General features: G+C 44.4%; 1 protein-coding gene across 2 annotated transcripts in view; it reads left to right on the plus strand.

Moving 5' to 3' along the window:
* FAR2 (fatty acyl-CoA reductase 2) overlaps positions 1-26674 on the plus strand; it is a 163931-nt gene that overhangs the window by 131962 nt on the left and 5295 nt on the right. For both annotated transcript variants that reach the window (XM_051850370.2, XM_051850368.2), the window contains exons 4-10: positions 1313-1492; positions 11272-11449; positions 13095-13139; positions 15417-15535; positions 16176-16243; positions 19364-19535; positions 23184-23313. In XM_051850370.2, the coding sequence (XP_051706330.1) occupies positions 1313-1492; positions 11272-11449; positions 13095-13139; positions 15417-15535; positions 16176-16243; positions 19364-19535; positions 23184-23313 (892 nt within the window). The remainder of the gene's footprint in view (positions 1-1312; positions 1493-11271; positions 11450-13094; positions 13140-15416; positions 15536-16175; positions 16244-19363; positions 19536-23183; positions 23314-26674) is intronic.

Consider the following 26674-nt stretch of genomic DNA (forward strand, 5'->3'; position numbering starts at 1 on the left):
GTTTTACAGTTTTCTTAATATATTCTTTTAGGGTTAATTTCCCTCTTAAGCATGCAGTTTTGAATATACCTTTATTCTATTTTCTCTAAATTTGGTTTAATGGAAAATTAGTGATTTTTTCCACATGATTTTGATAATTGGACACATTGCTTATCTTATTGTACACCCCAGTTCAGGCTGTTTCCCAAATATACAATTATCTAATCTGATAGTGACTTTCACTGTCTGTTCCATACTTAAAGCTTTCATTAATTTTATTTTCCTCTTCAACTACAGGGCTGGTGTGATGTTAAGTAGTAGTCAATGTGGGCATCCTCCCTAGCCGTGGTTTACAAGCAATGCACCCTGTAATCACCACTAACCCTGACACTAAGCAAGCAAATTGCTATGTACATTGTTTCATCATTTCATTCATGTTTTTGTAAATGAGTTAAATTGGGAGTCAAGGGGTGGGAGTGTGGCGTAGTGGGTAAACCTGCTGCCTGCAATGCCAGCATCTCACAGAGGTGCCGCTTGGAGTCCCAGCTGCTCTAGTTCCTATCCAGCTCCCTGCTGATGTGCCTGGGAAAGCAGCAGAGGACAGCCCAATGCTTGCACCCTTGCACCCATGCGGGAGTCCTGAGAGAAGCTCTTGGCTCCTGGCTTCAGATCAGCTCAACAACCACTATTACAGCCCCTTTGCAAAGTGAACCAGCGGATGGAAATGCTGCCTCTTGCTCCCCCTCTAACTCTACCTTTCAAATAAATAAATCTTTTTAAAAATGGGCATAGATGCTAAATGCCATTTAAAAAGCTTTTGTCTATATGAACTGGTCTTTGTCTTTCTGAATTAAGTTAGATGAATGAATAGGTTTATTGATGTTGGATAAACCATGTATTCCTGTAATGAACTGTTTTACTGTCACCTCATACAGCTTTTATTCTGTTAGCTACAATTTAGGATTTTGACATCAGTTTTCCCATTTGACCTGGATCCTAACAACGGCAGCTTACATTGCTCATTTACAACATTCAGTGTCACTCCCATCCAATTCATTTCTGTTTTATGAATTGAGTTTTATGTTAATTTGTATGCAGGGGACCAAATGTCCTCCAAATACAATAGATATGGTGCTGTGGTGAAGAAGATTTATGTACATAGAATCTATCATCAACACAAACCCCTCTCAGTTCCTGGGACTGTACAGCCACGGTCCTCTGTGGCTGTCACCCAGTTCTTAGAGATATGGGGGTTACTGCAGCAGGTACACATGCAGCAAGGGGCGGGGGGTGCTGGTGCCCTCATCCTGTCCCTTCTACTTCACCTTTCTAGACACGCCGTGCAGCTCAATGTCACGGCCACCCAGCAGCTGCTGCTGATGGCCAGTCAGATGCCGAAGCTGGAAGCCTTCATCCACATCTCCACTGCCTTTGCCAACTGCAACCTGAAACACATTGATGAAGTCATCTATCCATGCTCTGTGGAGCCAAAAAAGATCATCGACTCCATGGAGTAAGTTGGGTCAAATGAAGGGAGAAGGGAGGGGGTGGGTTGTGTTCTGATTCTCTGTAACCCTGGATTAACAGGGTAACCACGTGGGGTACCCTGGAATCGAAATGCGTTGAAAGGGGCTAACCTGATTGCTCTGACCCTGCGGGTCCATGCAAGCCATTTTGGGAAGTGTATTGTTAAAGGGGAAGGTGATAGAAAGCAACGTTTTTAAATGATTCCCAACTGCGGGAGGCATGTGGAATACCACGCATTGTCAGACTGACATGGGTTTGACTCACAGCTGCACAATTGGCCTCCCTGCAACTTAGAGCCAGTTCTTGGCCTCCCTGAGCCCCATTTTCAAATGGGCCCATCTTCTAGTTCTGATGATGAGTTGTTGCGTAAAGCACTTATTACAGAGCCGCGCAGTGTTCACCAGTCATGCATCAAGTGGTTGGCCAAGACGACGAAGCAGGAATGGGAATCCTTCCAAGAGGGGGCAGAAGGCAGAGTCCCCTGCTGTGTCTGCCTGGGATGTACTTTCCTTATTGTTCTGTTACACAGCGAAAATGAGCACATTTATGTTTTTTTCCCATTTAACTAAAATTACCCTGTTTTTTGATTTAAAAAAACTCCCTTTTAAAATATTCTAACAGAAACGTGACAATTTCATAAAAAATTTCACATAGGGCTGTTTTTATATTGAAAATCAGCTATTAAAATTTTTAGCTAACAGTGCATTCCCTTCAGGGAAAACATTTTTAGTTCTTCCAGCTCTAAGGTTAGATATTTCTTTACCTGTCATTTAAAGATATCCAAGACCAAGAAGAATCAAGCTCACCTTAATTATCTAGATGTTGCTTAACTGGCACAAAGCAGCGTTTCATAGCTCGCAGTTGCCCAGGATAGCTGCAGAAAAGGCAGGTGTGGCTTGACCCACCTGTGCTATGGTGTGGGTGTTGGTTTGGGTGGTCCCCACAGGCCCTGTGTTAAAGTCACGGCCTCCATCCAGGGCAGTGCTACTGGGAGGTGGTAGAAGTGTTAAGAGCTGGGGCCTCGTGGGCGGTCTGTGGGTCCCTGGGCGCTTGCCTGTGGAGGGTGGTTCTCACACCAGGGTGGTTCTAAAAGCCTCTCTGCTTCCTGGGTCACCACAACCCGTCACAGTGTGTGCTCCCCCAGGCCCCCAACCAATGGACCCCAGTCTCAGACACGGACCTCCAAAACCGTGGGCTGAAATACAACTCCCTCCTACGTCAGTCGTTTGTCTCAGATGTCTCACTGTGGTGATCAAACGGCTGAGCAGTACCGTGCCCCAAGCCAGGCCGGGAAGTACCTCTAAGCCCTCAGGGCATGTCCAGAATGCGGCTGGCTGCCCTTTTTCAGGGTTGTTTCCTGGCAAGAGCAGGGCTGGCATGTTCAATGCCCAGGGAACGGGCAGACACCCTGTGACTCCAGAGCGTGGTACCAAGTTTCCTCCAATGCAGATCCCCTAACTGGCAGGGCACTCAGGAACAGGGAATCCACCCGCAAGGGGGACTCAAGGGACTGTCTCACTCCCCCATCGCTGTGTCCAGCACGTAATCACCCTATCGTTCAAAGACTGAGCTCACCTCCACGATGAGGAGTTGGCATTCAGTGCTTGCCTGTCACCCTCAAGTAGTTGTCACCCACAAAACAGGGTGTGGTCCAACTGTGACTGGCATTTCAGGCTGCCATTTACTGCTCTCCTAGGGCAACGATTAGGTAAACAATTATACAACCAAACAGAAGTGGTTGCATGTTCAGTTAAGGAACAAAGGTGGTTTTTCTTTAAAAAGAAAAAAAATCAAGAAAGAGGTATATCCAATACTTATTAACTCAGATTTCTAAATTCAAGACCAGCTGCCCATTATTGTTTCTGACCTCTTCCTTTAGACCTGGGCTGCGGTCACCGGCAAGTTTCGACCCCTCCCAGGCGCTCCTTTTAAGTTCCTAGGTCTGTTCCAAGAGCCTGCTTCTCCCTCCACTCCAGCTGGTTACCTCCAACTCAGACATCAGCACTCGTCCCTGAGCCCGCTACTTAATGCCCTTCCCAGAGCCACTGTGGTATCCAAGGCTTGTCTCTACCACTGCCCTTAACGTAGGTCACTGTAATTTTCTGGTTGCTTATCTTTGTTCTTCAGTGAACAATGAGCTGTCAAAGAGAAACAGTGTTTCTTGGTCCTCCTTGCATCTCCGGGGCCAGTACATATTAGGAACTCACGCACTTGTTCTTTGTTATTATGTGAAAGCCAGAGAGAGCCTGTACATGCTCTCCTCCATTCCCTAAAGTGCCCACCACAGGTGGGAATAGGCTGGGGCCGCAGCTCGGAATCCAACCCAGGTCTCCATGTGAGTAGCAAGGAACCATTTGCTTTCTTTGAAGGCTTTTATTTAAATATAAATTTCATAGGTACAACTTTTGGAATATAGCGGTTCTTCCCTCCATACCCGCCCTCCCACCCCACTACCACCCTGCCTTCTACTCCCTCTCCCATCCTATTCTTCATTAAAATTCATTTTCAAATATCTTTACACTTGATCTTAGCCAAAAGGCCAAGAAGCAGTTTTAATTATTTTTAAATAGTACAGAAGATCAACTCTATACTGAGTAAAGATTAACAGTTTGCACCCACACAGACACACAAACTATAAAGTACTGTTTGAAGACTAGTTTTACCTTTAATTCTCATAGTGCAGCTTATTAAGGACAGATCTCCTACATGGGAAACAAGTGCACAGTGACTCCCGTTGTTGACTTAACTGATGCCATAAACAAGAGTGTAAATTGTTATCACCTGAGGCTCCTGTCATGCGCTGCCAAGGCTGTGGAAGCCTCTTGAGTTCGCCAACTCTGATCTTATTTAGACAAGGCCATCGTCAAAGTGGAAGTTCTCTCCTAACTTCAGAGAAAGGTACCTCTTTCTTTGATGGGACCCAATTCATTAAGCCTTCATTGCTGTCTCTCACGGCCTGCTTTGGTGCTAAACTGATTCCAAGGACAAAAGTGGGACTCAAACCCAGGTACTCCTAAGTGGACCACAGGTGTCTTAGCCACCAAACTAAACACCAGCCCTAGAATGAATAGTTTCTCCTAACACTAGATCATCATTGTGCCACTGTCTTAGCTGTTTTTGTTTGGGCAGAATCAAGAGTGGATGTCAGAATTCTGTAACATAAGACACTGGACCGTGGAAGTCTTGAGTGCATGCTCACACTGTATCCATTTTTAAGTTTATATTTACTTATTTGAAAGACACATTTTCCATCTGGTTCACTCCTCAAATGTCCACAAAGGCTAAGGTGGCCAAGACTGGGCCAGGCCAAAGCCAGGAGCCAGAAATTCCATCCGGGTCTTGAGTCATTCTCTCTTGTCTCCTGAGCGCATCATCAGGAAAGTGGATTGGAAGCCCAGCAGATGTCCCAAGTGACAACTTAACCCACTGTACCGCAACACCTGCGCCTTAATCCTATTTCTGATGGCCCATTTTTCCTTCTCATTTTGAGTAACACTTTGAACAAAGCCCAGCACTTCCTCAGGGACTACCTCATCATTCATGTAGGCTTCAACAAGTTCTTTATCAGGTGGAATTTTCTGATGTTTAGACTAACAAGGAACTGGGGCCTGCTGCCATGGCTCCGCCTGCAGCTCCAGCATCTCACATGAGTGCCAGTTCGAGTCCCAGCTGCTCCTCTTCTTATCCAGTTCTCTGCTGTGGCCTGGGAAAGCTGTAGAAGATGCCCCAAGACCTTGGGCCCCTGCACCCACATGGAAGACTTGGAATAAACCCCTGCCTCCTGGCTTTGGCCTGGCCCAGCCCCCGCCACTGCAGCCATTTGGGAAGAGAACCAGCAGATGGAAGTTCTGTCTCTATGCCTCTCCTTCTGTCTCTGTATCTCTGCCTTTCAAATAAATAAGTAAACCATTAAATCAAAAAAAAAAAATAGAGCTTATGACTTTATTTTATTGTGGCGAGGGGAGGGGGAAGGTGATCAGAAAAAGTTATTTGTCCAAGAGACAGTATTAGAACCAAGCCTTAGAACAAGCAAACAGTAAAGTTATTCTGAATACATTCATGTATGTGAATCCAGATTTCAGTTGCTTTGTGTTATTTTGTTTTCTCCTATTTCTTTCTTGATTTAGTAAAGGCCTGTGGCTAGAGTGGTTTTCATGGCTTTCAGATTTCTGGTTCCTTTGGTAATTTTCATTTCCAGGGCCTACAGCCAGTCCAGAAACATGTGGTATAATTGTGTGAGTATAAAAACTTTAGTATGTGAGCATGCACACATTGTTAAAAATTTTTAAATATTTATTTATTCATTTGAAAGACAGAGTTTACAGAGAGGCAGAGGCAGAGAGAGAGAAAAAGAAATGTTTTCCATCTTCTGGTCCACTTTTCCAATGGCTGTGATGGCCAGAGCTTCCTTCTGGTCTCCCATGCGGGTGCAGGGGCCCAAGCACTTGGGCCATCCTCCACTGCCTTCCCAGGCCACAGCAGAGAGGTGCATCGGAAGTGGAACAGCCGGGACTAGAACTGGCGCCCATATGAGATGCCAGTGCTACAGGTGGCAGCTTTACCCACTGGGCCACAGCACCAACTTCATACACACATTTTAAAAACTTAGACTTGTAATCAGTGTGAGCACCATGACCATTACCCAGCCATTGTCCCCATCTCTATTTTCCCAGTATAGTAGTATAGATTTCTCAATGAATCAAGGATTGCCAACAAAATTAGCTTTCAAGGATGAAAGCTGAAGGAGAATGTGTATTTAAAAAAAAAAAAAGGTAACTGATCAGGAAATAATTTTCTGACTGATGGTTTTCATGTCCTTTAGATAAGGGTAATTTATCTTAGTGGTACCATCACAGAAGGGAAAACCTTTGTACCTGTATAAGCAACGTCTTTGTGAGAGCTGACCCCCATGGACTCCCATCTTAATGACTCCAGTTCTCAGTTTCTCTCAGCAATTCCCATGCCTTGCCTAGGAATCTGCATTCTTTAAACAGGAGCTCTGGGTCACTCATATCTATTAGCAGGCAAGTTTGGAAAACAGCACAGTAGAATGCTTTGTCATGGGGCACTTTTCATTCCTGTTTAAGAATCTGTACCCCTTTGTTTTCCTGTTTGCCTCACCTTCTGTGGCTTTCAACTCCTTGCCCCTACTTAGACATCACTCGCTGGCTACCCAAAGCCACAGCTAAGCCACCATGTAGCAAAGATTAGAAAACAGTGTTTCTTTTATTAATAAAAAGATAACAGACTGCATACATCCCACAGGTACAGTTCCAAGAAGAGAAGCACACTTCCATCCCTCCCCCTCCCCAATCCGCCTCTCCCCCTCCTCTCTTCCCTTCACCAATTTTTGCACCGACATGCATGACATGTGTATCCACTCTGCATTCAGAAGCTTAATTCACCAGTAACCGTAATACTCAACCAGTAAGAAGCAGGATCAAAGACCATGGGTCAAGGTACAGGGGACTGAAGGCTGTGGGCATCCAAGAGGCCCCCCGGAAAGTAGCAGAGAGGTCAGACAGGTATTGGGAAGGAGTTTCGTCTTAGCATTAACGTGCTGTTGAGCAGAGTTGATCTATTTTAGGGAGAATTAAAAAACCCAAGTCCAGCCCTAGCGCTTTTATTTTCAGAGTGGCACAGCCTCCAAATAGCTTCCACACAACTGACAAAAGAAATGTGAGAATTTCGCATACTTTAACATTTCCAGGTCTTAAACACCCATCAGAGCAGGGTTAAATTGCTTCTTTTATTTATTTATTTATTTATTTTTGACAGGCAGAGTGGACAGTGAGAGAGAGAGAGAGACAGAGAGAAAGGTCTTCCTTTGCCGTTGGTTCACCCTCCAATGGCCGCTGCAGCCGGCGCACGGCTCTGATCTGATGGCAGGAGCCAGGTGCTTCTCCTGGTCTCCCATGGGGTGCAGGGCCCAAGCACTTGGGCCAGCCTCCACTGCACTCCCTGGCCACAGCAGAGAGCTGGCCTGGAAGAGGGGCAACCGGGACAGAATCCGGCGCCCTGACCGGGACTAGAACCCGGTGTGCCAGCGCCGCAAGGCGGAGGATTAGCCTAGTGAGCCACGGCGCCGGCCTAAATTGCTTCTTAAACAAGAGTTCCCATGTCAGCATGCTGCCCAGGTGTGGGCCATGTGAGTCTCAGTGGGAAATACAGAAGCTCACCACAACCACGGTGATCTGAAATACACTTCTTGCCAAAATACTTACAGTTCCTCTGAAGACAGCTCCCAGCCGAGGCGGGTCACCCCTGACCCTCCAACTTCAACACCTTCCACCAGCACCCCTGCAGCCGTGAACAACCTTGCTTCCTTCTCTCCAAAGACACCCCCCTCGCTCCTTTCCCACACTGGCCCCCAGGGCTCTGCTCTCTGAGCTTTGCAAAGAACACAGGTTGGTCAATCAAGATCACCAATTGGGTGGTACTGGGTAAGGCGGTGGCTCCTGGGCGGGAAAGTGGTAAGACAGACATAAAGTATCTAGCCGGCGCCGCGGCTCACTAGGCTAATTCTCTGCCTTGCGGCGCCAGCACACTGGGTTCTAGTCCCGGTCGGGGCGCCGGATTCTGTCCCGGTTGCCCCTCCTCCAGGCCAGCTCTCTGCTGTGGCCAGGGAGTGCAGTGGAGGATGGCCCAGGTGCTTGGGCCCTGCACCCCATGGGAGACCAGGAGAAGCACCTGGCTCCTGCCATCGGATCAGCGCGGCACGCCGGCTGCAGCGGCCATTGGAGGGTGAACCAACGGCAAAGGAAGACCTTTCTCTCTGTCTCTCTCTCTCGCTGTCCACTCTGCCTGTCAAAAAAAAAAATCTATCCCTGCTCTCCTAGACTGTTTGTCCAGGGGGAAACAGACATAAAAGCAAATACATACAAGATGATACCTGGTATAATCAAGAGAAAACCATAATCCAGGTTAGATAAGGAGAGCGCAGATGGGACTGTGAGGCATTGTGTTGACCACTTCCATTCCAGAAGCCTCTTCCTAATAGACCACTAGGACCACCCTGCCTGTTGCATAAGTGGGCAGCAACAGGGCCCACATGTATCCATACATGCAGACACATGCTCCCTGCCTGCTGAATCTTCCAGCAACTTTAGGCTTCTTCTGAGGTCATTCAAGTACAAGTTTGCAATTTGCAAGTCATGGTTCACATCACTGTATTAGCTTAGCACAACTGCCTCCCCATATCTGGGGTAGATCATGTTATAGAGAGCAAGGATTATTTAACTCACAGTTTCGGAGGTCCAAGCACACGGTTCAGCTGTGATGAGGGCTTCACGGTGAATGGGGATGGCAGTGGCCAGCACGCATTATAGCAAGAACAGAAAGCCAAACACTGGCCTCCCATAATCCCCCTGGGGCAACCACCACAATTGACCCAGGGTTCTCCCGCAAAGACCAACCTTTTACAGGGCCACACAATACCACTACCCTGGAACCCAACGTCCAATCACAGGAGACATCTGTGGCAGTCAAATCACACTGAAATTGCAGCCATGGCCTTGAGCATGCTGAAGGGTATTTAGTTAATTGCAGGAACAGGCTTTGTCTTAAATCATGTCTTTTTCCCTTTGTGTTTTTAAACACAACGGCATGGTTGTTTCAGGACCCCAAGCTGGGCGTGGGTCCTCAGAAGGGCCTCATGCCGCCAGGTGGTCGTGGTTATGTCCACACCGCACTGCTGTCGGCACCAAGGAAGGGGGAGGTAGAGGATGGGCTGCTGGTGGTATTGGAAAAGATACTTCACACCCGGCTCTCGACTATGCAGATACATGCCCACGAGTTGTTCTAATAAGAAGAAGAAAGAACGCCATGATTTCATTAGCTCGTTTTGTTCTATCTAAGAGCTTTCAGTAAGTATGCCCTTTTGTCCTCATGACAACCTGAGGCTTTGATTATTGCCATCTTTTACAAGCAGAGGGAAAAAGAAGTGAAGACGATGGAATCCAGGTGTAGCTAGGCCTAGGCGGGGTGAGACATCTACAGAACCTGGTGACTTTTGTTGCATCTGTGTTCTCAGGAGTCTGTGTCCATAATTTCTTCTAAGACAAGCTAACTCTCTCAGCTGTGTGAGGCCTCACATGTTCTGCTGATACGTGAGCATCAGTGCCGGCATCCGGGACCAGCCGTGTGACCTACGACCTCAGTGCCAGAGCACTGCTCACTTTTGATGTTTACTGAGAGTTTTTTAATAGCCTTACTGAAATTAACTTCTATTTCTTCCAGACTTTGTTTTGGTAACCTCTATGTTACTGCAAGTGAGACAAAATGATCTTAGGTCAGCTAATTCATTGCTGACCCACAGATGAGGTGGGGCAATGTTTGTCAGCCCAGGGTGGGTTCTAACTCTGTCAGGGACATAATTGTACTGAACATTCACAAAATGTTTTGTCATTCCCTAGACAATACAGTGTAACAATTATTTACATGGTATTGACATTGTATTGGGTATATTTTTTGAAGATTTTATTTGAAGGACAGTTAGAGAGGTAGAGACAGAGACAGGTCTTCCACCCTACTCACCTAAAATGGTAATTGAGTGTTCGCAATACTCTCAGCACATGTGGAAGCAAAATCAGAAGAAATTATTGTAGATAGTGCCAATGACTCACTCCAACATCACATGGGCCTTGTTAAGACCAGGAGCTGTGATTCTGCTGAGGTCATGGCGTTAAGCACATGATAAATGCTCAACAGTTTATCATTGGCAGCAAAGCAGTAACACCTAATGGTTTCTACAGTCAGAACAGTCTGGTTATGCTCTCTCCTATGAGATAGGAATAAATATTCCACACACATAAATTCAGAAACTCATGCTAACATATTTGGGCAGCCTAATTAAAAAAATATGTCAATAATTTTACCAATTAGATGTGTGACCTAAGAGAAGCATTATTTGACAATAATTTCACTGTTCTTATAAATGTATAGATAGACTTTGGGGTTATCAAAATAGTTCTGGCATGTTTTTGTAAAAGAATACGCTAATGCTATGGTAATATGATTATCCATGACACACGTCATCTCGTAAGCAGGAGTATTCAATCATCATGTTATTGAAGCTGCTTCGGCATATTCTCATTGTCCACTTGACAGGCTTCAAAATGCACCAGAAATCTCTGGAAATAATTATCGAGTTATTAGCAGAGACACTGAATAGACTCTTAAAACACTTTTCATAGATTTTCTAAAAATGAATAATTGTGGATGTAATTGCCAAATGTAGTTCCTTTGATCTGTTGAGATAAAGAATTTTTAAAATTTAAAAGCTAAAGGTTTTAGGATTGGTGCACTAAGTTTTCACTCGACTCCACAGAATGATTTTGGGGCTGCCACTGCAGTACCTTGAACAAAAGTGGCTACCAGCCCATGAACAGAACACCTACCCTACCTCTGGGTGTATGGTCAGTGTTCAGAATCAGTGCACTCAATAAATGTATTTTAAAACCAATTGGAGAAGTAATTAGAAACAATTAGAGACTGTCTGTAATAAAGTAGGAGATCTCCTGTCTTTTGAATCTATCAGCTGTCTGGTTGCGAGGGCAGAGGTTTTAATGGATATGGCTGAGCTTAGTAGAGGAGAGCAGAGGGTTCAGCCACCGCACCTGGTTGCAGCAGGTTCATACTCGTTGTTGTCGGTATCCTGAACTCCAGCCACAGAGTGGAGGTTAGCATGCATTGTCTGCATCTCAAAGTGTCTTTTTGGTCTCTTGTGTAACATACGTTGCTGTAAGGTTTTCACTCTGCCTCCAGGTGGTTAGACGATGCTATCATTGATGAGATCACACCAAAGCTGATTGGAGATCGGCCCAATACTTACACCTACACCAAGGCCTTGGGAGAGATGGTGGTGCAGCAGGAGAGCGAGAACCTAAACATCGCCATTGTGAGGCCTTCCATTGTGGGAGCAACCTGGCAGGAGCCTTTCCCAGTAAGTCCACCTCACTTGGGTTTTGGGTTTTGCATTCAAACTCGGGTCCTTCTAGCCCCATACACATTCTAGGTCTTTTTTTCTTCATTTTGGGATTTATAGCTAAGTGAAGCAACTCAAACATGAATCTGTTAGTTCCATGTGTGGTTCAGAATTTACTCAGCTCCCTGGGGAGTTATCCTGCCTCTCCAAGAGGTGGGTAGAGATCTTACATTAGCTTCTAACTGTAGTCTCCAAAGTCTCGAAAGTCCCATGGGAAACAGTTTCCTTTCTTGGTTTTCCCACTATGATTTAAATATACCAGAATGTTCTTCATGATCAGATTGGTAGTACTGCAACTGCCAGGGCAAACAGGAGTCAGAAAACTCATGGAAGTTTCTCAGTTTAGGAATAATTTTTATTGTTCCCTCTAATATCCTTTTGAGAAGCACTTCGGTTATACCATCTTCTTAAAGCAACTCTGTGCAGCTGGGACCACATCAATTCCAGCAGTACGACTTACCAGCAATGCAGTCTTCAGGTTGCCTCAGCTGTGCCACTGGGCTAATTGGACTCCCTTGCAGAGCCCATGAAATGTGACAGTGTTAGAGTCGTGTTTGCTGTAGTGCCTACACTAATAAATGATTCAGCAAACATTAATCCCTTCATTTTCTCCTCTATTCTTTCTCCTCTCTCATTATACACTCACATTTTGACTTTTACGGATAAAGAAATAGACATAATAAGGTCAACTTAGGACTTAGAAAATAAACTCAAAAAGACATTTCCTTCTAACTGCGGCTAAACATAATCTTTCCTAATACATCTCTAAATAAGTGTGCATGCTCTCTCTCCCTCTCATACACACACACAGCATACAATGTGACATGGACTCCAAAGCTGTTAAAATATTGGAAAAGTGAGTAATTCTTACAAACCAAGTTTGAAATGTTCCCCAAGAGAGCTTAAAATCAGAGCTCAGATGTAGATGAAGTATGGCTGATAAACTGCTTAAAAGATCGTGGTATTGAGACGAGCTCAATTTAGCCGATGAGATACTGGGAAATGATCTCTACCTTCTGGTGTGAAAGACACCGTTAGCCGAGTTTTAATTGTTGCACAAATAAAATGCAAAACACGTCAGTGCTGTGCCACTGGTTTTTGTCTGGGGCCAGGGAAATGCTGAATTAGAAACGCTACTGGGGCCGACGCCACGGCTCAATAGGCTAATCCTCTGCCTGGGGCATCAGCACACTGGGTTCTAGTCCCGGTCGGGGCGCCGGATTCTGTCCCGGTTGCCCCTCTTCCAGGCCAGCTCTCTGCTGTGGCCAGGGAGTGCAGTGGAGGATGGCCCAGGTCCTTGGGCCCTGCACCCCATGGGAGACCAGGAGAAGTACCTGGCTCCTGCCTTCGGATCAGCGTGGTGCGCCGGCCACTGCGGCCATTGGAGGGTGAACCAACGGCAAAGGAAGACCTTTCTCTCTGTCTCTCTCTCTCACTGTCCACTCTGCCTGTCAAAAAAAAAAAAAAAAAAAAAAAAAAAGAAACGCTACTGTCCAGGGCCTGAGTGCTCTGGTTTGAAACTTATCAGTGCTAGACTGCAGGTGTTCCAGATGTGCAACAGCTCTCTGAAGCCTGTGACCAACAGAGATCTTGTCTTTCCTAGGGTTGGGTGGACAACCTGAACGGACCGAGCGGGCTCATTATTGCGGTAGGTGCCACAGTGAAGATGTAACTGCTGCAGAGGTAGTGGGGAAACAGAAAATTCATAATGTTCATTCAAAACCTCAGGTATTCCTGGAGTAACAACAACTCGGCATCTTACCTCAGTTTCACTGATTGGAAAATAGAGACAAAATGAAATTACTTCTAGTCTTTGATAATTTTATTATTTAAAAAATCCAGAAATAACATGATATCACTCATTGTGCAGGCATTTTATTTCTGGAAGTCTGCTCTTCGAAGATTTTCCTTTAGTTACCACAAGATGGGGATATTTCCTACCTTTCAATGTTCGTTCATATTTTGAATTACTGCTGCAAACAGGGTGCTCTAAACATCCTGGCCTACAAGACGATTAAGTTCTTGATTCTGAAGCATACGAGAGTTTACATGTGTGTGGAGAAAGGAACTAGTCATCAGAAAAGAGAACTCCCAATGGAGCAAAGGTTTTCAAACACACCGACTTGGGAGCAGAGCGCGACTTCTCAGCTACGCTGCTGTGGCCGGCTGCAGCCATGTGGCAGGCTGCCCTGAGCTGTGGCGCCCCCCAGCGCCCACGAGAGATTCAGCACATCCTGGCCTTCCTCTTGGGGAGGAGCTCACTACCTGAGCTGCAGTTTTACAGGGATCTCCGTTCTTCCTCAGACGAGGGCCAGCATGAAATACAGTACAGCTGTGAGACGGGGCATCACGAGCGTCACAGGCAGCGACGGTGAACTGATTGCTGATTTTTCCAGTAGCTCACCACTTTCTTTCCCTACTCACCTTCAACTCTTTCTCCTTTAAAGTTTACTTAAAACTGCTTAGTGACCTAGAACATCATCGGGTTCACGTGATCCTAGAGCAGTTTTCATTATAGTGCACAGCCGTATGTTCATTTAGATTTTTCTGAAATCTTCCTAACTGGAGTCTCAGTTATAATAGAAGGGATCCAGTTAAGGAAACAAAAATTAGGACCATAAAAACATGCTGATTATTGCAAATCAGTTTTGGAAGCACACAGAGGAACAAGAATCAGCTTCATAGACACAATATTTTATTAACACAAATAACTCCTAATTATTAGATCTATAGAACATCCATGATTAGTGAGTTAAACTAACCTACGGAACAAGGTAAATAATGGTAAGTAAATAAATAAAGGTAAATAAATAAATTTTTGTTTTATTACATAGTAGAATTTTATCAGTTTGATTTTTAAAATGTTTCTTAAGCTTTTAATGCTGCTGTGGCTTGTAAGTTAATAAGACTAGCAGAAAACAAAATAATTAAAGAATGGTAAAGAAAAATCAGGCATTTGGGAAACCTTATTGTTTGCAATGTCTTAGGAATTATTTTATTTTCAATTTATTTGAAAGGCAGAGAGACAAAGAGAGATCATCATCTGCTGGTTCATTCCCCAGATGCACACAACAACCAGGACTGGTCCAGGCCTAAGACAGGAGCCTGGAACTCCATCTGGGTCTCCTACTTGGGTGGCAGACATCCAAGTACTTGAGCCATCGTCTGCTCCCTTGCAGGGTGTACATTAGCAGAAAGCTGGATCAGAAGTGGAGACATGGGACTTGAACCAGGTGTTCCAGCGTGGGATGTTGGTGTCCTAAGAGGCAACTTAACTACTGCACCAAACGCCCACCTCATGAATTACTTTTAAGATGCAAAAAGTGGGCCGGCGTGCGCCATGGCTCACTTGGTTAATCCTCCACCTGCGGCACCGCATCCCATATGGGCGCCAGTTGCTCCTCTTCCAGTCTGGCTCTCTGCTGTGGCCTGGGAGGGCAGTGGAGGATGGCCCAAGTGTTTGGGCCCCTGCACCCCTATGGGAGACCAGAAAGAAGCACCTGGCTCCTGGCTTCAGATCAGCGCAGCACCAGCCGTAGCGGCCATTTGGGGAGTGAACCAACAGAAGGAAGACCCTTCTCTCTCTGTCTATAATTCTACCTGTCAAATAAATTTTTAAAAAAGTTGCAAAAAGTATATTTATACACTTATTGATTAAGTGCATTAACATCTCAGTAAGAATTTTATTCCTTCAAGGAACCAGAGGACCAATGGTCATTTGTGGAAACGTTGGCACTTGAGATGAACTTGGCCAGAAAGGTTGGCTAGGTTGAGCTGATTAGATGTAACATAATAACCTATTAAGCAGCATATCAGCATTAGCTACCTTTACTGACAGCACTGGTCTCTTCAGTTTAATGTCTACTTTAACCCCACCCTTTTCCTGTAACTTGTATTAATATGTTGTGTTCCTTTCTCCATGCAGGCTGGGAAAGGGTTTCTTCGGTCCATTAGAGCTACTCCAATGGCGGTGGCAGATTTAATTCCAGTGGATACGGTTGTCAATCTCACCCTAGCCGTAGGATGGTACACTGCAGTGCACAGGTACGCATGAAGGTGTTTGCTTCTGTATTTTACGAAGCTCTTCCTGGGACATCCCACTCCTCTATGCATTTAATGAATTGTTTTCTAAATACTGCTTTTACTTGGCTTAGCAACAAAGCCTTTAAATCACTTCACCATAAAATTCTTGATAACCCCAAAGCTTTTCTTCCTAATCAATAAACTAAAATGGAGCTTCCTTTTTTTTAAAGCTACGGAGATGGAAGTGGAGAAATGACAGCTTATTTTCTACTTTATTGAACTGCTAAAAGTTCAGATCACCATATGTGGGGGCATTTGCTAGTACAAAGAAAAAAATACAGGTTGGTTATACTTTGGACACTGCCAGGAAATGGTAAATAAAAATAAATTCTTCCCATATGAACTCAGACACCTGTGCTCCCTACTCTGCCACACTTGTACATCTCTTACACACACACACACACACACACACGCACACACCACTTACCTTTCCTAGTCTTCTATTTTTCTTATTAACCCAATACAAGAACACAGGACAAAAGTATTGTACAAATTGCCTCAGTCAAAGAAACTATTGAAAACACTCTGTTTAAACATTATCTTTCTTTCTAGTAGTTCTCCATTGTGTTGTATTTACCTAATTTTTATTTAATTTTTTTAGACCCAAGTCAACATTAATCTACCACTGTACCTCTGGTAACCTCAATCCCTGTAACTGGGGCAAGATGGGTAAGTGCCTCTAGTGGTGGAGCTGGGTAACTGCTAGTGTGTCCCACGGAAAAGGTTCAAGCAGTGCATCCCAGAGCTCGCAGCCTGGTGGGAGAGAAAGACAACAAAGCAAGAGACAGACTAGTCGCAACGTGCGCATGTGTCCTAGTCTAGAAGCAGAGTTCCTTAACGTGAGATCCTGTGTGTGACTGTCAGCAACAAGCGTCCCACTGGCCATAGAGTAACCAAACAGTAACAAGGCCAAGAAAATGTGATTAGAACCCATTTCAGTCGAAAACTGGCCCCTCTGGGTTCCATCATCGAGTAGACGCCCATTGCTTGTTCATTGTGTGAACTTGGGAAGATCACTTAGTATCTCCCTGTAGATGAATTTTCCTATCTGTCAGATGCAAATAATGCTTATTCTATTTCAGAGTGCTCTTGGGAGGGTTTAAGGATATACAGTGACTAGACCTGGAAGCATTTCAGCAATGTTTGTTCCTGCCCATGGCTAGCCTTCTTATGAAGCCTTTCCTTCCCTACCCTTGCCCTCCGTGCCCTCGAACCCAACAGAGCTGGGTGTTTGTGTCTGTTCCCCCGAAACACACTGTACTGGCCCCTAGCACAAGACGCAGCTACAATATTGTGACTGCTAACTGTCCGCATCTCCCCCCAGTTACCAGTTCCTTAAGGACAGGGACCACCCCACATCTACCCCTGCATTTCTGCCTGTGATTTACTCCAGCATGCAGTGATGTACCTGGCAAGCATTAAGTGCTCAGTGAATGCCTTTGGAATGACTAATGGAAGTGGTGAGGTAGATTTAGGAAATACAGAGGAACTGAACTGTGTATTACTGAGACATTAGTTCATTCAAAAATATTTACTGGGCATTGATCACCTGCCCATCACTTCCCAAGGTACTGCGTTGGTATGACAAAGGCACAGTTCTGCTGTCTTGCTGCTGACATTCCAGTAGGGAGAAATAGCTATCAGAGAGGGCTACTTGCTTGAAGGAACATCAGGGTAAGAGGTAAAGAGCCATGAGAGGAGGTTGCTAGTTTGTTCCATATGTGGTGACCAAAGAAAGTCTCCCTGCTGAGGCTACATCTTTGCAAAGAGCTGCAAGAGGTGAGGGGATGCAAACCAAGGGGTGTTTAAGGAAGTGTCGCAAGCTGGAGGAGCAGTAGGTCCTAAGGCACTTTATTCAAATTCAAGGACAGTTGGGCGGCCAGCAGGGCTACAGCAGAAGCAGGGAGAAGGAGCATGGTAGGAAATAAAGTCGGAGTGATGGGCACACAGATAACGCACAGCCTTATGCACAGTGCTCAGGGTTCGGCTTTCCCCTCTAGGCGAGAGAAGATTCTACTGAGAAATTCCGAGTGGAGAAGTAACAGACTCTGAGGTCCGTGTTAACAGAATCCAGTCTGCTGCTGCATGGAGAGAAAGCTGTAGAGGAACAAAGATGTGGCAGAGACCTCTGCGATACCCCACTGTACTAGTGATTCGGATCGCAGAGACAGCAGTGACTGTGGATATTTTTCAGAGTGCAGATAGGTTTCGGTGTTTAGTGGTACGGGGTTTACGAAAGGAAGAGACTGCTCAAGGATGGCTGACATCTTCAGCTGAACTGCTGGAAACACTGAATTAGCATTTAGAGGTCTAAGATTCTGGGTTTCCCCTGTCTATTTGGGGGTTTCAGAGACACCATGAACAGGATGTGTATAATGATTTAGGAAAGGGGATTTGTTAGGGGAATTTGCTCACGCACTTATATATAACTGCTGACAAGTCCCACAACAGCCCATCAGCCAGCAAACAAGGCCGGAGACCCTGGGACCATGGCTCAGAACAAGTCTGAGGGCCTTAGAACCCACTGCAAGATGAAAGCCCGAGTTTGTGGCTGGGACCTCTTACATAAGTCCTGGAGTCTGTGGGCCCAAGGCACAGAGTGCTGGTGTCCTGGGCATCAGATGAGCATGTCTCAGCTCTCAGAGAGAGACCAGTGCACTTTCCATACTTACTCTCTCTGGGCCCCCAGCTCATTGATGGGGCCCCACCCACCTAGAGACCAAGACACTCTCACAGACACACCCAGAGTAATGCATTTCCAACCTCAAGGTATTCCTTAGCCCAGCCCACTTGACACCCAAAACCTCCCATCATAGGGGCAAGTATCAAGAGGTGTTAAACACAAGTGTCTATTACACATCTGAGTGGAACTGTCGAACAGGGACATGGACACATAGATCAGACGGGCGGGGTGAGTAGAGGTGTCTCTTCTGCTATGAACAGTGGGTAACTCCTGATGCGCTTACTGTTCCAAATATCTGTGCCTATGGACAAGAGCATCCTAGAGATTTCTAGGTGGTATCTTTTTGAAGACGATGATAATGATGTAATAATTAATATCATCACCACAACTGAATCATACGCTTAGGCATATTCTTTGAAAATTATCCATGTAAATTTTATCAGAGTTGAATTCAAAGAATACCTCCTGAAAAGTGCAACTTTATTTACAAATATGCATTCTAAAGGTCTTAGCTAAGGTTAATCTAAGTAGTAACACAAAAAGGAAAAAAATATTTGAAAAAATCCTAAACACCAGAGAGAGGAAAAGTGAGTTTAATATATTATCGGAGAAGAAGAAAGACCAAATAAGAAAAAGACTGTGGTATTCCCAACACAAGCGAACCCCACCTTCCTACTCCTTGAGTTAAACTTTTAGTAAGAAAGGTTAACCTGTTAGCAACTTTCCTTGTGGTTCCATAGTAAGGATCCCACAAAGGAAAGAAGGCTTCTAGCCTCTGCTTGGGCAGTCCCAGAAAAGACTAGATCACTGTGGAATTAAATGATAGATTTAGGTTTTTCTTAAGCTTCCTTGTGTGGACTAAAATGATTTCCCTGAGAATGAGTTTTGGAGGAACTGTGTCAATAAAAGCACCAATTCTTAGCCCATCCACATTGTTTGATGTTGCGGATAGATCACTGGTTAAGTGTAAAATCTGTGTGTTGTTCTCAGAAATTGATTCTTTACACAGCAAATCCTTAGTCTTTATTGTTTTGATCCATTTTAAATGCCTTCCAACAAGATGAGCTAAGCTGCTCCTAGACTCAGCATTTACTCTTTTTGTTCAGGATTGCAAGTCTTGGCAACCTTTGAAAAAGTCCCATTTGAGAGAGCTTTCAGGAGGCCGTATGCCGACTTCACCACCAACAACTTCACAACGCACTACTGGAACGCGGTCAGCCACCGGGCCCCTGCCATCATCTATGACTTCTACCTGCGGCTCACCGGAAGGAAGCCCAGGTGAGAAGCTGGGCCAGGGGCCGTGAGGGTGTCACTGCAGGGGCCATGGGGGCCCTGAGATCTCCCCTCCTCACTGCAGCTGAGGATGGAAGGGGGTGACTGGATATTTCTCTCCCTCTCTCCCTCCCTCCCACACACAGACATTTTGGGACACACAGAGCAGTAGTGAGAAACCTCAAAGGACTCTCATCTTGGAAAATCCTCCACCGTAATACAGTGAACGCTTAGGGCTCCAGTAGGGGTTTTCCCAGTGTGTCTTAAAGCACGCAGTAAGGAGGACAGCCTTGCTCACCAGAGCTCCCAGCTGGGCTCTCCTGGCGGGCTAAGGATGATGCACAGTGACCCCTTTTTCATTCTCGCTACTCAAGGAAGAGCTCCTCCCCACCCCCACGTTACAAATGAGGACACACTTGAAGCAGGCGGCAGAAGGAGTTTGAAAGCCGGTGTTCTGAACCGGATCTTCTGCCACCTAGAGGTGTGAGAGGAAATGACAGGGAGCATCACCCTGAAGCTAAGGCGGCCTTGGCACCACCCAACGGTGCAACCTAGGACAGGTCCCTTTAAGCCCTTGTCTCACCTGAGTATTGTGTGTGTCAGAAGAATCGTGAAATTGCAATGGGATATCACCAAAGGCAATTCCTATGACCCGAATCACAAGCAGGAATAGTACAGCCTCTGTACCAGGCCCTCCATAAGGGACAAAGTCTTCCTCAGCTTGTGTGGTTTCATCGTTGTGAAATGACTAAAAGTTGGGCAGTGGAGAGTTTGTCCAAGTGGTAGGAGCCTTAGCTGTTCTTGAGCAAGATAAAAAATGTTACATTACCATTATGGGGAGAAAATCTGTATGGGATTTATTAAATAATGATGAGGAAAGAAGAAAAATCAAACACTGTGGGCAGAAATGCTAACACCCTAAGACTATATGAAGGTTGGAAGAAAGCCTGGATAGAGCATAAAGTTCAGTAAGTAAAAAGGAAGAATGTAGGAGGAAGAGATACAAGAAAAACCTGTCTGGCTTTTGTTTTCTGAGAAATTAAACTGTAATCTTTGTGAGAAATGGGTTGGATTATTTTGTGATATGAGTTTTAACATTGATCTTAATGGAAGAACATGCTGAAATCTTTCTTTTTTATTTTTATTTTATTTTATTATTTTTTTTTTTTTGACAGGCAGAGTGGACAGTGAGAGAGAGAGAGAGACAGAGAGAAAGTCTTCCTTTGCCGTTGGTTCACCCTCCAATGGCCGCCGCGGCCAGCGTACCACGCTGATCCGATGGCAGGAGCCAGGTGCTTCTCCTGGTCTCCCATGGGGTACAGGGCCCAAGTATTTGGGCCATCCTCCACTGCACTCCCGGGCCACAGCAGAGAGCTGGCCTGGAAGAGGGGCAACCGGGACAGAATCTGGCACCCCGACCGGGTCTAGAACCCAGTGTGCCGGCGCCGCAAGGCAGAGGATTAGCCTAGTGAGCCGCGGCGCCGGCCATGCTGAAATCTTTCTAAACCCTTTCGAACTCCCTAAGTATGTTTGCGTGTAATCTTCTGTCTTTACACCTAGATATGAACACGAAAATCCAAATCATTCTGACATCCTTTTCCCCTTCCCGGTGGAGCAACAAAATATCAGTGTGCCTGCGTCCTCACAGACGGGCCACTGCACCTGCCGCGTGCCTGCCCCTTCCGTTTGTTCCAGTACAGCAGTGTGTGGCCCCGACAGAATGAGTGCTCATCAGTTCACACTTTGCAAACCACGCATCAGGTTCACACATCAGGTTCACACTTTGCAAAACCAATCTTGAATTTCAGACTCCTTGTGAGGAAGCAAGCCTTTGTTATTTTGATTTGCGTTGCCCTGATTGTGAGAGGAGCTAGACTCTCACCTGTTTATTGGATAGTTATGTTTTCCCCTCTGTTCCTTGCCTATTTTTCAAATGGGTTGTCCTTATTAACTTACAGGAACTTGTGTGTGTGAATATAGACGTCGTGTATTTCCCACAGGTGTTTTTTATCCTTTAGCTTTGATGCTAGAGCTCTTTGTGATACAAGTGGAAATACATATACTGAAGATCTTAAGAACATGGAGTTTGCAGTTGGATTTCACAGGATTTAACTCCCGGCTTCACGGTTTATCCTTATGAGACCTAAATTCCTTCACCTTTCTAAAATCCTAACTTCCTCTTTTGTAAAAAGAGGATGGTAATCAGACCTATTTTGTATCATTTTACATAAGTGCTTAGAATATAATAACCACTAATACCACCAAAAAAGTATTAAATTTCTGTGTGGTACAATGAATCATTATTTTCCTTGATAGCTTTTTGAAAGTAACAAATGTATTCTTTTTTTATAAGAAAAAATCAGTAGGTTGATAGTCTTGTGATAGAACTGAACAACTGTTATTTTGTAAAAATTATATCTATTGAAATCACATCCACTGCATCACAGTTGAGGGATGGATAAAGGTTTAGATCAGAACAGTTAAGTGGAACCCTATGGTTCTTATATCAAGAAATAATGAAATTGACCTCCTGGCTAAGAAACTTCCCATGTTAAGATGAGAACCATCACATGAGTCATCAGGTGCACTGGCATTCAAATGAGGCCGGAAATAAGACCAAATTCCCAGAAGAGCATCGCAAGGCATTACTGTGTTGATTGCATTACTCACTGCTACCAAGACTGCCTTAAGAAGGACAGAAATGAAATGCTTTATTGGTCAAAAATGACTTGTAGCTAAAATGCCAAGATTTGAGGATTAGCTGTGTGCAGTAAAGCAAAGATAAAGGATATGAATCCTGACTACCTCAAGTCACACCGTGAGGATCAAATAGGAGCACATGTGAAGTGTATGTAAATTATTGTAGTTGGGAGATTCGCATAGGAGACCTGGCTTAAATTCTTACACTGGGATTCAGAAATGTAGTCCACATGGGTAGTGAGATTACACACACATGTTTCTTAAAGTCATTCAAAACTGGGCTGGAATTCGGGCTTTGCCACTATCTAAAACTCATCTTACCCATTCATAAAGCCAAAGACTAATATATAAGAAGGGTATTTGAAAATCAGCAGAGATAATAATTTTGAAAATTATCAGGGTAGGCCTCATACAGGGTAGGTTATCCACAGTCAGTTCTTTTCTCCTTAAATCGACATCACAATGGACAACTGCTATTGGTTCACTATCAGGCAACACTTCTGCCCAGAAGTTATAAGCTAAAAACTCAGATCCTGTCCGTGTTTTGCAGGAACACACACAATAAAGCAGATAAACTCTAGATCTATCAGAATTGGGAAACTGAAGGTAGGCCATTTAGGGTGCAAAGCTGGCCCCCTTTTACAGTAAGCAGATTACTCAAAAGGAACCAGGGTTTGGTATTAAAATATATGACAAATAAAATGATTTTCACCCCCTTTCTTTCCTTCATTCAACAGAGACAATCTGGAGGGAAAAAAATAAAAATTTTAACGTGGGATTGGGGGGAAAGGAAGAGGAATTGTTCTTGTAATTGTTTTTAAGAATGTTTATATGATTATAAAATATAATTTTAATTGATAATTTTATAAACAACCTACCCGCCATGGCTGGAGGCACAGGAACCAGCCGCACCCGTGGTGTGCTGATGTTTGCATCCGTCTGATGATCCCTCAGGATGACGAAGCTGATGAACCGGCTCCTGAGGACCATCTCGATGCTGGAGTATTTCATCAACCGCAGCTGGGAGTGGAGCACATACAACACAGAGATGCTGATGTCCGAGCTGAGCCCCGAGGACCAGCGAGTGAGTGTGCACGCGTGTCACAGCTACGCATCGGGAGTGTGGAATGGTTTGACTTGGAGAGCTGATGAGCAAGGGAAGCCTGGTTTATATGGAAACACACACGCACACACGCACACTCACACACACACAGTCTTTATTTTTCGCTGAGAACTCAGTGCTGTTAGCACAGTCGTGGGAAGAGACCTTGCACTTGGTTAATCTTCATGCTGCTCTGTTGTCTGTGCGTCTCACTGACGGTACTTCTGTCTTCCCTTCGCCCCTCAGCAGCTGTCTTTTCTGCAAACCCTCGGTATGCGGGTACCTGTCATCCCCTGCCTGCCGTAGCATGTGGCAGCAATGAGAACTCACGATTCCGACGCTCAGCAACTCACATTCACTGCTGCTGTCCCTTCGCCTTCCTACAGTCAGCCCCCGCATAGGTGCATTCTCTCTCCTCATCTTCTTACGTCAGTATTGTCCTCTCTCTAGCAGCATGTGTCTGTCTCTACATAGTATTTCTCTTCAGCAGTTCAGACTTCCACTTAGGAAGAGAGCCATTTATTTCTTTTTGGGACTCACAAGGAGTAAGAACTGAAAAATTTGCCCACTCAGAAATTCACCTATCTGGGAGTCTTTTGTTCTCCATTCATGGCGGCAGCTTGTTTTCCTCAAAGAGCCGTGTGTTCCTGAACATACCCTTATGGCGTTATTAAAATTTTCAACTATGCCGGCGACACGGCTCACTAGGCTAATCCTCTGCCTGAGGCGCCGGCACCCTGGGTTCTAGTCCCAGTTGGGGTGCCGGATTCTGTCCCAGTTGCTCCTCTTCCAGTCCAGCTCTCTGCTGTGGCCCAGGAGGGCAGTGGAGGATGGCCCAGGTCCTTGGGCCCTGCACCTGCATGGGAGACCAGGAGAAAGCACCTGGCTCCAGATCGGTGCAGCGTGCCGGCCGTAGCAGCCATTTGGGGGGTGAACCAACAGAAGGAAGACCTTTCTCTCTGTCTCTCTCTCTCTCTCACTGTCTAACTCTGCCTGTCAAAAAATAATTTCTCAACTAAATCTTAAGGTTTTCAGCTTCTTGATTGACTAATTGTTTCCACTAAGAACCAGGTTTTATAAAAACTATTTCTTGATGTATTTTGTGCCTTTCTGCAGGTGGCACTGAGAAGCAGATGCTAGAGGGTCTCACTTGTTCACTAAGAGCCTCTCATGCCTACCAGTCTCCTGGAGTAGGATTCCAAGCCAATCCTAGAACAGTTTCGTGCTATGGAACCTAATGGTTACTTGCAGTGTCAAACACTATAAATCTGGTAAATCAAGAGAGATTTAGAGGGACAGTTTATATGAAATCACTAATGAGTACCTCTCAAATGGACATGAAATGATGCTTTTCAGAAATGTCTACCTACCCTCTAAAGACAACATTCATCCAGCATTGCTGACTGAAATACTTGGATGATGATAAAATTAGTTCATAAAAATAGAAACAAAAAAGTGTCATGCTACCCTAAACTCTCTTTTTAAAAAAAATAGCTTCAAATTTCATGTAGGCCTGTCTTTGTTGTATTGTTTCCATGGAATTTACCCATTTGAATAATTCAAAAGGCAATATGAAAGAGTAGAAAAAGAAAAGCCTGTGTTTGTAGAGATGAATATGTAATATATAGCAAAGTGATGATGGAATTACTTCTGGAAAGCAATTCAGCTTTTGGGACAAATCTATGAAGCTCTCTGGAACTCATTAACCCAATCTGTTTCTTTTGTTAATACTCCAAATTTCACAAAGATTTGAGATATCTTGCAATAATCATATATAATAAAATAATGAAATAAAATCCAAACTAGGGAAATACAAATCAGATTAGAATATGAAGTGACAGCTAAAAAGGAAAAAAAAACATAACATCTACGTGTACTCTGCAAGATCCCACTAAATTGCCATAGTGTTTTTAATGCTTATTTTTGTTTATTTTCATCTACTTGAAAGGGGGAGAGAGAGAAAGAAAGAGAGAGAGGAAGCTTCCATCTGCTGGTTTACTCCTCACATATTGCCACAGCCAGGGCTGGACAAGGGCGAAGCCAGGAGCCTCAAACAGCAGTGAATTTGTTTTTGAGTTTTCTGGTGACAAAGTGGAAATGCCAGTATAAAGAATTCATTGTCAAAAATAATGTACCAGCGTATATTAAAAGCTTTTCTTACTATTTCACTCTTAAAGAAATGTTGATGAAGGGTTTTCTCTAAAGGCACTCTAAAAGACATAATGGATAATATCTCTACAGCAAATACAGTAACAATTTTAAATAGTTATTCCTTGGCATGTTCCTCATGAAAGTTGAGAAGATTAGCCAGAGCAATATGGATAGTGAATGAGCAAGGGACTCATTCACTAAAGAAAGGTTCGCCAAATGCTCCGAATGTTAAATGGACATTAGTATTCAGTTGCTTCTCTTCCAGGTCTAAGATAGTTCTATGTGATTAATATGTAACATTTTTATTTGCATATAAAGGAAGCAGAATTATACAGCCCTAGAGAATTACTGAATCTTTATGGTGTCAAACTCAATTACATTCTTCAGAAGTGTTAAATTTCCTAGATAAAGGGAAAAGAAACTAATCTTAGACTCTGGAGGAAACGTGTAAGTTATGAAATAAACCCAAGAGATTCTCAGAAAGTAGTGTGGCCACTCTAAAGTCAGTCAACTTGACTTTCAGTGGTAATCGGTTTTCTTTGATCATTTATGCTTTTTATTTAACGCAGTCTAAGCCTCCATCACACACTGGCTGTCTTACAGTGCACATTTGGTACAGCGGTTAAGACACAGCTTAGGATGCCTGTATCCTGTACTGGATTGCCTGATGGGAGTTCCAGCTTCCTGCTGTGCATACCGTGGGAGGTAGCAGATTATGGATGGGTCCACGCCACCCACGTGGGATTGAGTTCTGGGCTCCTGGCGTCTGCCTGGCCAGCCCCAGCTAGTGCAGGCATATGGGAAATGAATCAGCACATGGAATATCTCTGTCTCTCTCTGCTTTTCAAATAAATGAAAAATTTTATAAAGAGAATAGCTGTCTGAGAAAAGCAAGCTAAGTTTAATTAGGTCATACCCATAAAATATGATATAAAGAGCAAATATCAGAAGAAATTGCTGCATAACAAAAAGAAACGCTTTCAGCTTTTAAAGTTGATATTACAAATTAATTTGAAATTCTATAACTCATTGTATACTCAACAAGTATTTACTGAATGCCGACTTTGTACCGACTATTGTTCTAGGAGCATTATTTACTTGAACGTTGGCTTTTTTGCTACTACGATTAAAATTTTTCCTAGTGAGGTCTCAACAGAAGTTCATCGGTTCAGTCTAATGAAACAACTCTTCA

This window comes from Oryctolagus cuniculus, chromosome 9 (assembly GCF_964237555.1).
Source record: "Oryctolagus cuniculus chromosome 9, mOryCun1.1, whole genome shotgun sequence".
In the NCBI taxonomy this organism is placed as follows: Eukaryota; Metazoa; Chordata; class Mammalia; order Lagomorpha; family Leporidae; genus Oryctolagus; species Oryctolagus cuniculus.